Source organism: Archocentrus centrarchus, chromosome 10 (genome assembly GCF_007364275.1).
Source record: "Archocentrus centrarchus isolate MPI-CPG fArcCen1 chromosome 10, fArcCen1, whole genome shotgun sequence".
In the NCBI taxonomy this organism is placed as follows: domain Eukaryota; kingdom Metazoa; phylum Chordata; class Actinopteri; order Cichliformes; family Cichlidae; genus Archocentrus; species Archocentrus centrarchus.
In genome coordinates, this window is record NC_044355.1 from 32,529,749 (window position 1) to 32,544,637 (window position 14,889).

Here is a 14,889-nt window from a genome sequence, read left to right on the forward strand (position 1 = left end):
AGCTCTCTCAAAGTCTCTGAAGCAGAGCAATTGCTTCATTTTTGCAAGTAGCTGGAGAGAAGGAGCTTGTTTTAATGACAGCTTTAATGTATTTGTCAAAAGTTAGATTATTGTCAAAGATCGCTGACAGGTTTCTTGCAAAAGTTTTTTTTTTTTAAATAAATCCTTAAAGGGCAGAGGTCGTAGAGGTCAGGAGCACCAAACACAATGACTTCTGTTTTCTGTTCTTTTAAGCTAAGAAAATGTAAAGCCATCCATGCATCAACATCCTCTAGACAGTTCAGTAAGGCCTTCAGAGAAATCCTTGATTTATGGTAAGTAAATCTGCAAGTCATCCACATACATTGGCTTGCAAAAGTATTCATACCCCTTGAACTTTTCCATATTTTGTCACATTACAACCACGAACATAAATATATTTCACTGGAATTTAATTTGAAAGACCAACACAAAGTGGTATACAATTGTGAAGTGGAAAGAAAATTATAAATGATTCAAAACATTTTTTACAAATAAAAAACTGAAAAGTGCGGTGTGCAAAAGCATTCAGCCCCCTTTTCTCTGAGTGCAGCCAATTGCATTCAGAAGTTGCCTGATGACTGCTAATGACTAAAAAGAGTCTACCTGTGTATAATCTAATCTCAGTACAAATACAGCTGCTCCGTGACGGCCTCAGAGGTTGGTTAAGAGAATATTGGGGAGTAAACAGCATCATGAAGTCCAAAGAACACACCAGACAGGTCGGGAATAAGGTTGTGGAGAAGTTTAAAGCAGGCTTAGGCTATAAAAAGATTTCCCAAGCATTGAACATCTCACGGAGCACTGTTCAATCCATTATCTGGAAATGGAAAGAGTATGGCACAACTGTAAACCTACCAAGACAAGGCCGTCCACCTAAACTTACAGGCTGAACAAGGAGAGCACTGATCAGAGATGCAGCCAAGAGGCCCATGGTGACTGTGGACGAAATGCAAATACACAGCTCAGGTCCACAGGACAATCTGTCCACAGGACAACAATTAGTCGTGCACTGCACAAATGTGGTCTTTATAGAAGAGTGGCAAGAAGAAATCAATTGTTAAAAGAAAACCATAAAAAGTCCCGTTTGCAGTTTGCCAGAAGCCATGTTGGGGACACAGCAAACATGTGGAACAAGGTGCTTTGGTCAGATGAGACCAAAATTGAACTTTCTGGCCAAAATGCAAAACGCTATGTGTGGTGGAGAATTAACACTGCACATCACTCTGAACACACCATCCCCACTGTCAAATATGGTGGTGGCGGCATCATGCTGTGGGGCTGCATCTCTTCAGCAGGGACAGGGAAGTTGGTCAGAGTTGATGGGAAGATGGATGGAGCCAAATACAGGACAATCTTGGAAGAAAACCTGTTGGAGTCTGCAAAAGACTTGAGACTGGGGCGGAAGTTCACCTTCCAGCAGGACAACGACCCTAAACATGAAGCCAGGGCTACAGTGGAATGGTTTAAAACCAAACATATTCATGTGTTAGAATGGCCCAGTCAAAGTCCAGACCTGAACCCAATCGAGAATTTGTGGCAAGATCTGAAAACTGCTGTTCACAAACGCTCTCCATCTAATCTGACTGAGCTTGAGCTGTTTTGCAAAGAAGAATGGGCAAAAATTTCAGTCGCTAGATGTGCAAAGCTGGTGGAGACATACCCTAAAAGACTTGCAGCTGTTACTGCAGCAAAAGGTGGTTCCACAAAGTATTGACTCAGGGGGGCTCAATACTTTTGCACACCGCACTTTTCAGTTTTTTATTTGTAAAAAATGTTTTGAACCATGTATAATTTTCTTTCAACTTTACAATTGTATACCACTTTGTGTTGGTCTTTCACATTAAATTTCAGTGAAATATATTTATGATTGTGGTTGTAATGTGACAAAATATGGAAAAGTTCAAGGGATATGAATACTTTCACAAGCCACTGTAGAGAGAGATGTTATTATTCCTTAAATCGCTGAAAGAATATTCATCTTCTATTCTTCAAAACTCATACTGAATAGACATCTAATTCATCTACTATGAGCTCAAGATATGATAATACACTCATTTGTTAATAAACTTGCCAGTTCCTATCAGCCAGAGCAAAAATGACCAGTTGCCATTCCTTTGTTCCTCCTGCTCTGCCCATTATAAATGGGTTTCCTGCATAAAGTGCTGCCTGGTTTGCAATTAGATTTTTGATAAAGCAGAGACTCTAATCAAGACATGGCCTCATGAAGGACTAATGCAACTGCAGACTTCAGAAGACAGCCAGAATACTTTTGAATCTATTTTCGCAAGGAACAACGTCCTCGTGACGTCACGGCGTACCCTGCTCTGACCTGCTGGTTTGGTTGTAGCGAAGAGGCGGCGCGCCGGAAAGCTAGAGGATAGCACGAAGCAAGCCCAACACAACTTTGGGGCCTGTGTGTTCGCGTTTTAGCATTCAACGTAAAACATTGATAGGTGTCTGCGAAGCGATTTCCGAGTCACGAACACCCTGTGCAAACACCTGTTTATGCGAGCGGAGTAAGCGTTCTGGCCTTGGTTAACTTAGCTAACGTTGGGCCCAGCTAGCGCTAGCCGTGGAACTGACTTTTCACCAGCAAAAGCAAAACAAGGTAAGGAGAGAAAACTCGGGGCATTAACACATCAGCAGACTGTGGTAGTGACCAATACACCGGTCGTATTTGCTTTATAAGCCGAGTGCGAGTGCGGGTTTAAAATGTATATTTAGGACAGTATGCATGTTGGCTAGCTATTTGCTAATTGTTTCAACCTCAACAACTCCCTTAATGCTAGACTCTGCTAAGCAGTCGTCTCACTATTAAAGAATAGCGCAATATTAAAACATTTTACGGCACTATGTGATGTGCACAAAGTTCCAAACAACAGCAGCTTAGCTGGATGCGTCCTGCTTAAAAGCAGCAGAAGTATGAGCTAATGGGTTAGCCGTAGAGTTTGAAGTTACAGACTCGGTGACACATAGTGGTGCCAACCTACTCAGGAAGTAAACATCAGTCTGCGTGCTGAGAACAGTCATTGTCTGATCTCCTCATACCAGTCGGCTGTGTCTAACCTGACGGTCACTGCCAGTACTCTGAGACTTCGTCCTGTTTTGAAGTGCTTTTATTAGCAGTTAGCTCTCAGGACCGCTTTCTCCATCGCGTCATCAGAGTATGTGCTCAGGATGTTAGCTGTGTTTACAGTAAACAATGCACGGGTAGAAAAAAACCTCAAAATGTCAAAAGTACATTTAATGTTCATATAAACGTAATATAACATTGAAACCCAAAACTCTGCTAAACATTAAGCTCAGCATAAAACTTTGAGGAGTGTTTGTACCTTAAAAGTTTAAACTTTATGGCGCTTTAGTGCTCAGGTTAGATCCGTCACAGGTAGCAAATAGCAACACCTTCATAACTTTAATCATTAATTTGATTTAAGTGGTAAATGGAGGTCAGGCAGACGGATGCACAAGGAGGGATGCAAAGTATATAATGAATCAATAAGTCAGTGGTTTACGTTTTTCTTCAGGTATTGATCATATTGTATTGTGATTGATAGTCAGATGTTGCAGGCTGTAGTTCTTGTGCATTTTCAAAAATTTTAATAATAATTTCTGGTGGGTTGATTGTCAAATTCTGGACTGGCATCAATGGTTAAAATAACAATTTGACTTGTAGTCAAAGACAACAAAGAAATCGTTATAAAAAAGAACCGAGCTGTTTAAAAGGCTTACGGTGCTTTGTCTCATTGGGTGGAAAATTCACAGGACATAATATAATGTAAATATTACTGTTTTGTTAAAAATGCACATATGATAATATTACCCTGCCTTTCGCACTCGGACCACTGGGATAGGCTTAAACCCACTGCAACTCTAAGCTGGACAAGAGGTTAAGAAAATGGGATTTGTATCTGATACAAACTGTGTGTCTCTAATGGTGATGATGTTTATTGTGAATTAAATATTAAATATTAGTGAATTTTTTTGACCACGTTTCTTATTTTGATAAACACTGAAAATCTAAAATCTTGATTGCTGTGCTGGTGACAGTGTTATAAAAACTGTCTGCTGGATCCTTTATACACTAAATTTGTGCCAGTCATAATTTTTTTTTTCTCCACTGGATGTGGGGTTCTTCCCTCACAGCCACATGACTGAAACTCAGTCATGAGGAGAGCTGTGGCCAATGAGGGTTTCACAACAGCCTGACCCTGCAGACATGCAAACACACTCTAGACTTAACTAATCAATATCAAAGTCATACATACAGCTCCACGAGCTCTTTTAGGTTGGTGCAGCCTTCCTCATTTCTTGTGTGCTCTTGGTTTTGCAGGAATGAGTGATGACCTCTGTGGTGGTGTCAGATGGTGGAGGGAATATAGTGGAGTATGTCACTGTGGTGGAGGAGCCCCAGCAGGTAAACCTGTATCAGCATAGTGGAGTGTTTTGAGCTCTGTGAGCTACTTAAGGTGTTTACATCAGTAGTGCTGTGGTGTGTGCGCTTTGCATCTTATGCATCTGTTCTCTAGTACTAAGTTTTCACATTGTACGGTTTGGGACAATATTGAGGATGCTATATAATAGTCTTCTTCATGTCCAGAGCAAATCACCTAAGGCTGAAACAAATGATGATTCTTATTGTTGATTTATTTTGACAGTAGTTTATTATTTTCATTGTTTTCAATAAAATGTCAAAGCAGTGAAAACATGCGTCAGACTATCTGACTTTACACTATGTCCATTTGCTTACCTAAAAATGCAATTAAATATAGAATCTCAGCTGTGAGTGAGCATCTTCAATTTGCAACACTAATAACAGCACGTTTTCAAAATTGCACTACTGAGTAGGATGCTGAGTAATGCCAGAGACAAGTGGTTAAGGGAGACTGAGCAACAAGGTGTGTGACATCACCAAACGCGTACCCAACTGAAACCAGTGTCCGCCATATTTGTCGACTGAAAGCTGTCAAACGCCGTTGTTTATAATTAGCACAAGCCTACGCACTCGAGAGGTCAAACGCTCAACAGCGTAAATACATCTGAAGAAGTCCATTGGCAACCGCCTGTACTCAGGCTGCTTGTATATTTATAACAAACTGTATATAATTATAACATAAAATAAAGCAAATTATGACGATTGATATAATGATGTAATTGTAATTCTCTGAACCCTTAAAATTAAATCAGGAATAAAAAACTGATGTCTGAAAATGAAATATTTTGTGATTTTATGTTTTTCCCCTCAAATGCTCTGGCCAGCATTCATTTAGTGCAGGGGTGGGCAAACTATGGCCCGTGGGCCACACCTGGCCTGTTTGTCTTTTTACTCTGGCCCGCCGAAGATTGGTACAGAATCGCCCAAATCAAATCATATCATAATTATGACTGATGTCGAGGATTCAGAGAGTTGCTACAACAAAACTAACACCAGACTTCAATGCACTGGCAAAAACAGCACTGTTCCCACTAAAGTAAATGTAAGTGTTAACACTGTAATACCTTTTTTATGTTTATGGTTGATATGTATGCATCTGGTGCTGGCCTGTCTGTCAAAGTCCAAAAAGCCCCAGGTGTGGCCCCAGAGCCAAAAAGTTTGCCCACCCCTGATCTAGTGAGTGCAGGCTGTCAGATCCATTTACTTCATAATGCCAGGTGTGCAGCATCCACAGCTGTTTACTCAGGAGGAGGCTGTAAAACTTTGTGAAAGGAGTCTGATACGGGTCGATGAATTAGTGAAGCTCACTTCTGCCCAATGGCAGCGATACTGAGGTGAGTTGTTGAGAATTTCCACAACTTCAGTGACGGCTTCTGTGTTTGTGCAGTCAGCTACTGTTAGCTGGCGTTACTGAAACCTTCTTCAAAGTGGATCTAACGTTAACCACTCCGACACTGAGCAGATAAACTCTCTCTAATATATAGTCAAACTGTTTATCAGAGGGAAAGTCTGATTCATTTATTTCTCACTAGTCACACTCAGTGGCTCACAGCATTTATTGCTCACCTCTCTTTGATGTTAGGAAATCGATGACATCTGTACTTCTGACCTGCGTGGTGGGGTCAGTGGAAGTCTTACTGCAAAGCAAAGGCAAGCACCTTTGGTGGTTGTACTGCCAGACATTCAGGAAACTATCAGATACTCTGCAAAACACACTTCGGCTAACGCAACAGAAAAAAAAAAAAAGTGCTCCAAATGCGCTTTGCTCATTCTCCCTTAATATCTCCAGGCAACTAGCATAACACAGTGTTAACAGCTGGGTGGGTCACTGTGCTGCATTCAAGAACAGTAAAAAGAGAATATGCACCAAAAATAACACACGGCCAATAGGGGAGCATCGTCTGCTGTTTGAAAGTTTTAGGTTTGGAAACCTGAGGCACACGGTGACAGGGAATGAGATGAGACCTTCAAGTCAAGGGCATGTCGTGCTCCTTGATGCTAATGTGCTTTACATGAAGACCAAATGAAGCTTTTTTTCAAAGGTGTAGAAACATTAACACTAATGTTATTTGCCAAAAACTTACATAAAACTGATAATGAGAGCAGCCAGCCTGTTAAAGTTGGCCTCAATAGCCCTGTGTGCAGAATTTGTTTTGGTAACAGAGCATAACAGGTTGTGCGGTTTTATTCTGTTTAGGTTTTATTATGTTTTGTTTTTTTATGGTGACAAACTATTTTTATATTCTCACATATGCTCACTAATAATACCGTGAAGCCCCCAGAATCTTGAATAATACTATGATACCAAGTTTTGTTCATGCTGCCCAGCGCTAATTAAAGAGGGTCCTGTTCATGCACATCACACTTAAAGGAAGATTTGATGGCTGAGAGATTTTAAGTAGAGATCACTGTTTGAGCTTCTGCACACACAGCACAGCACTGCCAGAATTCAGGGAAACATTCAAAAACAGAACAAAAAACATGTAATTCAGAACTTAGACCAAGAATAACCAATACTTAGAAAATAAGAATAAAAATAAGCTTTAAATCTAAAGCTGAAAGGTTTTTCAAATTGATTTGGAAATGTGAATAATTTGAGGGACGCTCTGAGGCAGAAATATTGACTCAAAGCAGGAAAGAGTGGAAGTAAATGCTGTTCCCACACAAACCTCAATGCTCACAAAATGTGCAATGAACATGCTAGGAATCGCAGAGAGAAGTCACATTACATATTCCATGTCTCGTGCAGCATAGGCCTCATATTTTCAGTCTTCATAGTAGCAACAGAGTCTGTAAAAGTTGTAGGAAATGGTCTTTTTTTTTTCACATCTGTTCAAACTGTGTCTACTGTACGCAGCAGCCTGCTGAGGAGGAGGAGGAAGAAGTTGTTCAGCAGGAAGTGGAGGCAGTGATTATGGAGGAAGATGTAGAAGGGGAGGAGGGGGTGGTGCTGCAGGAAGAAGGCTGTCCCGCAGTGATTGTAGAGGAGGTGCCCAGCGCTCAGGTGGAAGAGTGCTACTCGGCTCAGGTGCTGGTCTACGATGATGAGACATACCTGATGCAGGATGTGGCCGAGGAGCAGGAGGTTGTGACAGAGGTGGCTGAGACTGGTGAGTCCTATGAGTGGTTGCATCTATAGATAAATATATATATCTATACATGGTTGGAAGTGAGTAGGAAGTGATTTTTTTTTTTTCCCTTGTTGGCTGCAAAGAATTTTACAATTATTTCATTGTTCTATGAACATTAATATTCAATCCTAAAACAGAGTATATGTTTGTACTTTTTGACCTTTTATCAAATTTACAAATGGACTAAGCTTAGTTCCGTTTTTATATTTATTCTTTATTATTTTTTATTAGCTCTCAGACCCTTAAACACCATTGAGATGTCTGTTGAAAGGTTTCCTATTGTGAAATGGGTCTGTAATATTATCCTGACATCTAGATTTGTTTTATATTTTCATGAGGATGTCCTCATCAGTGATGGGTCTTGTTTCATCTGCACCATATCTCCTGACTCAGTGATTCTGAAAAGCTAATTCATGCCTTCTGTATTTCTAGGCTGGACTATTGTAATTCATTATTAACAGTTTTTCTAAAAAGTCAGTCCAAAACTCTGCAGTAAGAGTACTAACAGAGATGAGAGAGAGAGATCGTATTTATCCCATACTAGATTCTCTTTGCTGGTTCCCTGTTAAATCTAGAGCTGAATTTAAACTACTGCTCACATACAAAGTCTTGGATAATGAGGTCTCATCTTATCTTAAAGACCTCACAGTCCCATATTATTCTAACAGAGCACTTAGACTGCTGGCTTACTTGTGGTTCCTAGGACACTTAAGAGTAGAATGGGAGGCAGAGCCTTCAGCTTTCAGGCCCCTCTCCTGTGGAACCAGCTCCCAGTTTGGACTCAGGAGACAGAAACCCTCTCTATTTTTAAGGTTAGATTTTAAACTTTTTTAGCTAAAGCTGAATCAGGTGACCCTGAGCCATTCCTTAGTTATGCTGCTATAGGCTGAGACTGTTGCAGGACTGCATGTGATAACTGTGATGCAGTTATCACATGCAGTGTAACATGTTATTACTCTCCTCTCCTCTCCTCTCCTCTCCTCTCCTCTCCTCTCCTCTCCTCTCCTCTCCTCTCCTCTCCTCTCCTCTCCTCTCCTCTCCGTCTCCTCTCAGTCTCCTCTCCTCTCCTCTCCTCTCCTCTCCTCTCCTCTCCTCTCCTCTCCTCTCCTCTCCTCTCCTCTCCTCTCCGTCTCCTCTCCTCTCCTCTCCTCTCCGTCCCCTGCTCATAGGGGTTGTTTGTTTGTTGGGGTTTTCTTCCAAACACCGTAGGGTCTTTACAGTGTGAAGCCCCTTGAGGTGACTTGTTGTGATTTGGGTCTAAATAAACAAACCTGAATTGATATTTACCTGGTTGCCAGTGTTAGGGTAAGTGAATCATGACGGTGCTCTGAAGTGCTCTGTGAAGCTGAGCTTCTGTTGTTGATGTAGACTGCCCTCTGCTGGTAGGAATGACGCCCAAGTCTTTTAACCAGATTACAGGAAACCGGAAAGGAGGAACAGGCAGCATCCACATACCGCAAACAAGGACGTCAACATTTCAGAGTAGTTGCGATTGTAGTGTTTTCTTTTTTTTTCTTGTCAAATGGGAACCTTGTGTAATAATTTGAAAGCACAGGTCTGCTCTCAGCTTCTCACCTCAGTGAGCATGTGTCTTCAGACGGGTGCTTGCTGACAGGTTTTTGTCTGCTTTTGTCTTCAGTGGAGATGTCAGGTCACGACATGGTGTGCTTTGACAAAACGTTTGAAGCAGCTGAAGCTCTCCTGCACATGGAGTCTCCTGGAGGAATGCACAGTGAACGCAGCACAGGTAAACAGGCTGACCGCAGATCCTGCTGCTCCTGCACCTTGTGCCTGCAGACTCACACTTTGGGAATCAGTAGCTTGTTCAAAAAATGAAAATGTAGTATTTTTTTGTTTGTTTGTTTTTCTGTATTGTCATAAATATGATTATTGCAAATTTCCTTGAAATATCATATATTTTTGAGGCCATATTGAGCGATCGCCTGGTGTTAGAGCTGCTCTGAGACAGCCAGTTTTAAAAAGAAAAGGTTCAAAACATGATGGTGACTAAAATATAATTTACAACCAGGACTTTTGCAGAAAGCTCTGGGAGGCTGTCATTTAAGGTTAAAAAAAAAACTCCTGTAGTTATGAGTATTCATGCTAAATAATCCATCATGGCTAACTTACATTTTAAAGTATGTTTAACAGCTATGAGGATAGAGTTTAAATGATTTCTTGCAGTTTGTCCTGATAAAAGCAGTTGTTAGGTTTTGGATTCAATAAGTTAATAATTAATGAGCCAAAAAATAGGCCTCTTCTTTCTGTTCATGAATCAGGAATCTGAATCAAAGATTCTGAATCAAAGCCCGACACTGAATCAGAAAAGAACGTTGAGATTGATCTGGATTATATCCAGCCTTTGGTTCTTTAGTCATTAGCATTCTTCTAATGTGTAGCCAGATCTGCTGTTGCACACAGTTATAAAGTCCTTGTGACCATTAATGCCATGATGCAGCAGAAGGAGAATAGTGTGGATGTTGTGTTTTGTGTGACCCCAGCAGATGATGTGATGATGGAAACGGTGGTGGAGGTGTCTACAGAGTGTGGACCCATAGAGGAAGAGACCTTCCCCATCCCTCCTGACTGTGAACCTGTAGCCAAGAAGAAGAGAGGAGGTCAGTGTCAGCACAGCTCACCTGATTTTATTTCATTTACAGTATGTTGCTGTTCAGTGTAATCAGTCTGCAACTGTACAACCTTAAAGCAACAGTAGGTGGCTGTGTGTTTAAAGCATCAAACTGTGGTGTGAACAGTTTGAACCTGGTAGTTCAGAATAGACGACGTCGTCTGAAAGCTGCTGTGTGTGAAGATGTGTTCAGTTTTCCAACCACAGTTATGTGAGTGCAGTGAGGCAGGCTAATATTAACAATATCAAACATGTTTGAAAATGATACCAGGCTATGCAGAGTTATTGTTCGACTGGGGTTCTGCTTAAAGAATGAGCTTGACCTGTGTGTGTGTGTGTGTGTGTGTGTGTGTGTGTGTGTGTGTGTGTGTGTGTGTGTGTGTGTGTGTGTACAGGTGGACGTAAGCCCAAGACACACCAGCCTTCTTCCAATGGCTCCTTCGATCTGGGCATCAAGAAGAGGCCGAGGGAGGGTAAAGGTCTGTAGCAGCTCTCTGCTCCGGTCTTTCCTCAGTGTTAGCTGCTAAGCTAGAATGAATGAATATGATCCAGATATTTTCCATACAGCCAGACTAATATGTTTAAAATCCCTCTGGAATCAGTGGGATTCTCTGTTGTTTTGTCTTAAAATACGCTCTGATCTTCATCTAAAGCCCCTTTCAAACATGTCATTTATTTAATCTAAAAGCAAATGTATAATTCACATGCTCTAAAAATTTAACACACGTGTTTCTTAAATCCAGGTTCACAGACAGTATTAAATCTCTGATGTTTTTTTTTTTTAGCACAGGGCTACATGGTGTACATTAGTGTGTTTCCTGTGTACTTACGCCTTGAACTTTGTACATCTCAAATGTTTTCGTGTTGTTTTTTTCTGCATGTTTGACAGGTAACACCACCTACCTGTGGGAGTTTCTGCTGGAGCTGCTGCAGGATAAAAACACCTGTCCCAGATACATCAAGTGGATGCAGAGAGAGAAGGGCATCTTCAAACTGGTCGACTCCAAGGCCGTGTCCAAACTGTGGGGGAAACACAAAAACAAGCCTGACATGAACTACGAGACTATGGGCCGGGCCCTGAGGTCAGCTGCTCGTCTCCACAGACACTGCTGTTTTTTTTTTTGCAGTCTTGATTTACAAGGAGAGGATGATTAAAGTCAGACATGTTTGATAAAACCAGAAAGATAAGATAGTGAATCTGAATTCCGATGAACGAGAGGTTTTTCAGTCTGGCATAAAAACACACCTTTTCTCTGAGGCATTTCAAAATGAATGCTAGTTTCTAATCAGTTTTAGTCATTTTGGTCACTTTTTTTTGTCCTGTTTTTAGTTTTATTTATTGTATAAATGTTTAATTGTTACTATTTTTTTTTTTTTTGGTTTAATTTTTAAAAATCTTTTCCTTTTTGTTTATTATTTGTCTTCTTTAAAGTGCTCTATAAATAAAGTTTCACAGATTTGATATTTTATTTCCATTTGCTGTTTGTCTGTGTAGGTATTACTACCAGCGTGGCATCCTCGCCAAAGTGGAGGGTCAGCGGCTGGCCTACCAGTTCAAAGACATGCCCAAAAACATACGAGTGATCGACGATGATGAGGAGGCCGAGATGGTGGAGGACAGCGAGACCATGGTGTCCAGTCAGCACCCGGCTCGCCAGCAGGGCCAGATCAGCCTGGGCACCAATTCCCCTGCCGCCACCCAGCCTCAGCAGACATATGTGACTGTCATCCCCAGCAACGCCACTACCAGGTCTGACAAACCTGCTCTCACTCAGTATTTTCATGCCCTGTAGAGTGTGATCAGTCCATCCAGGCTAAAGTCTGAAATTACATAGTAAATAGATATGCTTTTGTTTTGAACCCAAGTCTGCATAAGTATAACGAGCTGATCGTACATTGGCTCTTAGCAACACAAAGTGTGTTATACTGCTAGTGGGATCCTGAACTTTGGTTTATCTCTTATTCTGTTTCATGATGAACATGAAGAATTTTGATTATGATCAAGATTTTTCCCAAAACAATAAAAGTGTTATATCAGTATTGCTATAGAAAAGAGTGCTGTCTGTGCATAAAAAAATCAAGTGTTGGTGTAGCCTGTTGCTCCTTCTGACTAACCTGGTTACACACACTGAAGAAGGTAAGTCACTGAGGCAGCGTGAAGCTCTGAGCAGTGTTAGAAATGCTAAATAACTTTGTGTAGCGCCCACCTAAACATTTTTGCAGACCACATTTATATCTTCATAGCAGCAGTATTTCCTGATGCCACTGGCATCTCCTAGCAGGGTAATGCACCCTCCACACCACTGCAGGGTTAAAGAGCTATTATTAGTATCAGTGTTTGGACCATTGAACACAGGGCTAAGCTTCCCTATGATGGTGACATTTTAACTACCGCAGCCATTTGGGTGGGTTAACGTTGATTATAAAATAATGGGCCAATACCAGTGTACAACAACAATTTGGTTGAAAGCCAGTCTCAATATTATTTTGTATTTCTGTTTATTTTATTTTGGTGGTTCTTTATTCTCCCATTTGTGCCAGGAAAACCAAGTCTTTGAGGTTATTGAAGCAGCTCACTTTTTAGGTACTAAATCACCATCAGAGATGGATATGCAGCTCTGACTCTCAGACATACCCGGGCTTATTGTCCCCCACACTGGGGAACATAAATGCATGGTGTTGCTGCAGCAACAATATCCTGATCCAACACTTTTATATGATGTAAAAATTAGTGGTATTATTCCCGGTGTTATGGCACAGCCCTTCTCCAAAGACAGTTTTAGTGGAAACATAGTGAAGACAGTACTTGATTTGATTAAGTCATCAGACTCTGTTATTCAGGCCAACAGCAGAAATGATACAAGTTGAAGTTCTGCTGTAGGATTTTTCTCTGTTGTTGGCTGTGGTGCACATGTGATCATGCGCTCCAAGTTTGTATGATCAGCACTTACCGCATTGTTATGAACCCTGACGTGTCATCTTCTCCCTGCAGGCCTATCCGAGCCATGCCAGTGGTCATGACCAACTCATTAGGTCAAGTGACATTAAACTCTCCACCCATCCTCACCACTACCACCGGCGTCCCAGTGACTGTAGCGAGCACCTCCACCAGCACTGCCCCCAAACTGGTGATCCAGGCACTGCCCACCATGCTGCCTGCTGGCTCCAAAGCAGGAGAGAAGATCACCATCATCACAATCCCAGCCAACCAGCTGGCCACACTCATGCAGGCCAACCCATCAGGCCAGGTCACGCAGCTCATCCAGGCTAAACCTATCACCACACAGCTAGCGCAGGCCACCGTCAAACCGCAGCTCATCCTGGCCAAACCGGCTGCAGTGGCCCAGGCGCTGCCACAGCTCTCTGTCCAGGTGGGCCAGCCTCAGTCTGCCCCTACCGAAACCCCCATCCAGCCCCAAAAGCTTTCCACCAGTCAGCCAGAAGCAGCACTATCAGAGGTGCCAGCAGAGGCTCTGCCCCCCTCCAGCTCGCCAGCGGCATCAGTGGAAAAACCATCGTCCTGAGAGCCAGGGCTTCCAAGGGGGTAAAGGGTGGAGAGGGGTGTACAGGAAGTGACTGTGGACACTGCTGAGGAAGTGCTGGGCACATCCCACACCACCTCTTTCTGACTTAAAACTGAGCTGCACCCTGATTGGCTCAGACTGTCCGACCGATGCTGGTCTCTAAGGAGACACCTGCTCTCACTATGGAGCTGCTGAAACCCTGCAGACGATAAAGGGACTGTTCATCAAACAAACTGATGGTTCAGAGCTCAGAAACACGGGCAGCTTTAGTTTGTAAATGAGAAAGTCCTTTTTGTAATCAAAGCTAACATAAAAGGCTAACAGATGTTGTAAACAGAAGCTTAAAAAGCATTTTTGATACTCAGCAGGTATATATCAGTACATGTAGTTTGAATTCCCTGTGGCGCTCATTGGGGTACATTAGACTTCCAGCTTTCTGTTAAAGACTGCCACTGCAACTTTAAATGGCAGAGAGAGCGGGGGTGCTGCTTCAGACACGTTAACCTACTGTTTGATTAATGGGAAGCAGAGCATGTCTGACACGGGCATTTGTTTCAGGCAGAGCTCTGCTTCTCCACAGCACTCACATTCTCCCACTGTTCTCCTCATTTTGTACTGTCCCCAGAAAGGGAGTCAAGGATGTCTGTGTCCAGCTAAATGAACAAGTGGTGTGCTCCACAGAAGTATAATATACTTTTTTTTTCTTGTACTCTGTACTTGTATTGAAGTAGATTTTACTGAAATATGTATTATAAAAAACAAATGTGAATTAAAAGTGTCTGCAGTGGTTTCATTGAACCATGTGAACAGTAGGTTTTCAGCGCTTTATCGAGAGAGCTGCGATGTCAGATGGACACAAGGTGGATGCTGTGCTACAGCTCAACATTATTAAATATCTACAGAATAGAGGCCAGCGTTTGTGGATGGATGCTGAACTGAATTTGTAAGTATAACAAAACTCTGGGTTTACCCAGGAAAAGCCCAACATGTCAGAACTCTGCTGTCAGCTCCCATTTTCTCTTTTGCTCATTCTGCTTGCTGTCTCAGCAATAGTTGACATCAATCAGCAAGTTTAAGGTTTGGAAAATGAAGTGCCAAAACTCCCATGTGAAAATGTGCAGCTTTACGGCATTAAAAAGCATATTTACAGGC

The 14,889-nt window shown here is 41.9% G+C and overlaps 1 protein-coding gene across 3 annotated transcripts; it reads left to right on the plus strand.

Moving 5' to 3' along the window:
• The first annotated feature begins 2,341 nt into the window (after positions 1 to 2,341).
• elf2a (E74-like factor 2a (ets domain transcription factor)) lies at positions 2,342 to 14,512 on the plus strand. 3 transcript variants are annotated; one of them, XM_030740003.1, is made up of 9 exons: positions 2,342 to 2,629; positions 4,352 to 4,435; positions 7,311 to 7,563; positions 9,224 to 9,331; positions 10,086 to 10,202; positions 10,609 to 10,692; positions 11,103 to 11,295; positions 11,709 to 11,963; positions 13,206 to 14,512. In XM_030740003.1, the coding sequence occupies exons 2-9, from the start codon at positions 4,361 to 4,363 to the stop codon at positions 13,735 to 13,737; spliced, it is 1,617 nt and encodes a 538-aa protein (XP_030595863.1). In that variant the 5' UTR covers positions 2,342 to 2,629; positions 4,352 to 4,360; the 3' UTR covers positions 13,738 to 14,512. The 3 variants fall into 3 exon arrangements, with proteins under 3 accessions (XP_030595863.1, XP_030595865.1, XP_030595864.1); XM_030740005.1 differs by having other exon boundaries at positions 10,089 to 10,202; XM_030740004.1 differs by having other exon boundaries at positions 7,314 to 7,563.
• The last annotated feature ends 377 nt before the right edge of the window (positions 14,513 to 14,889 follow it).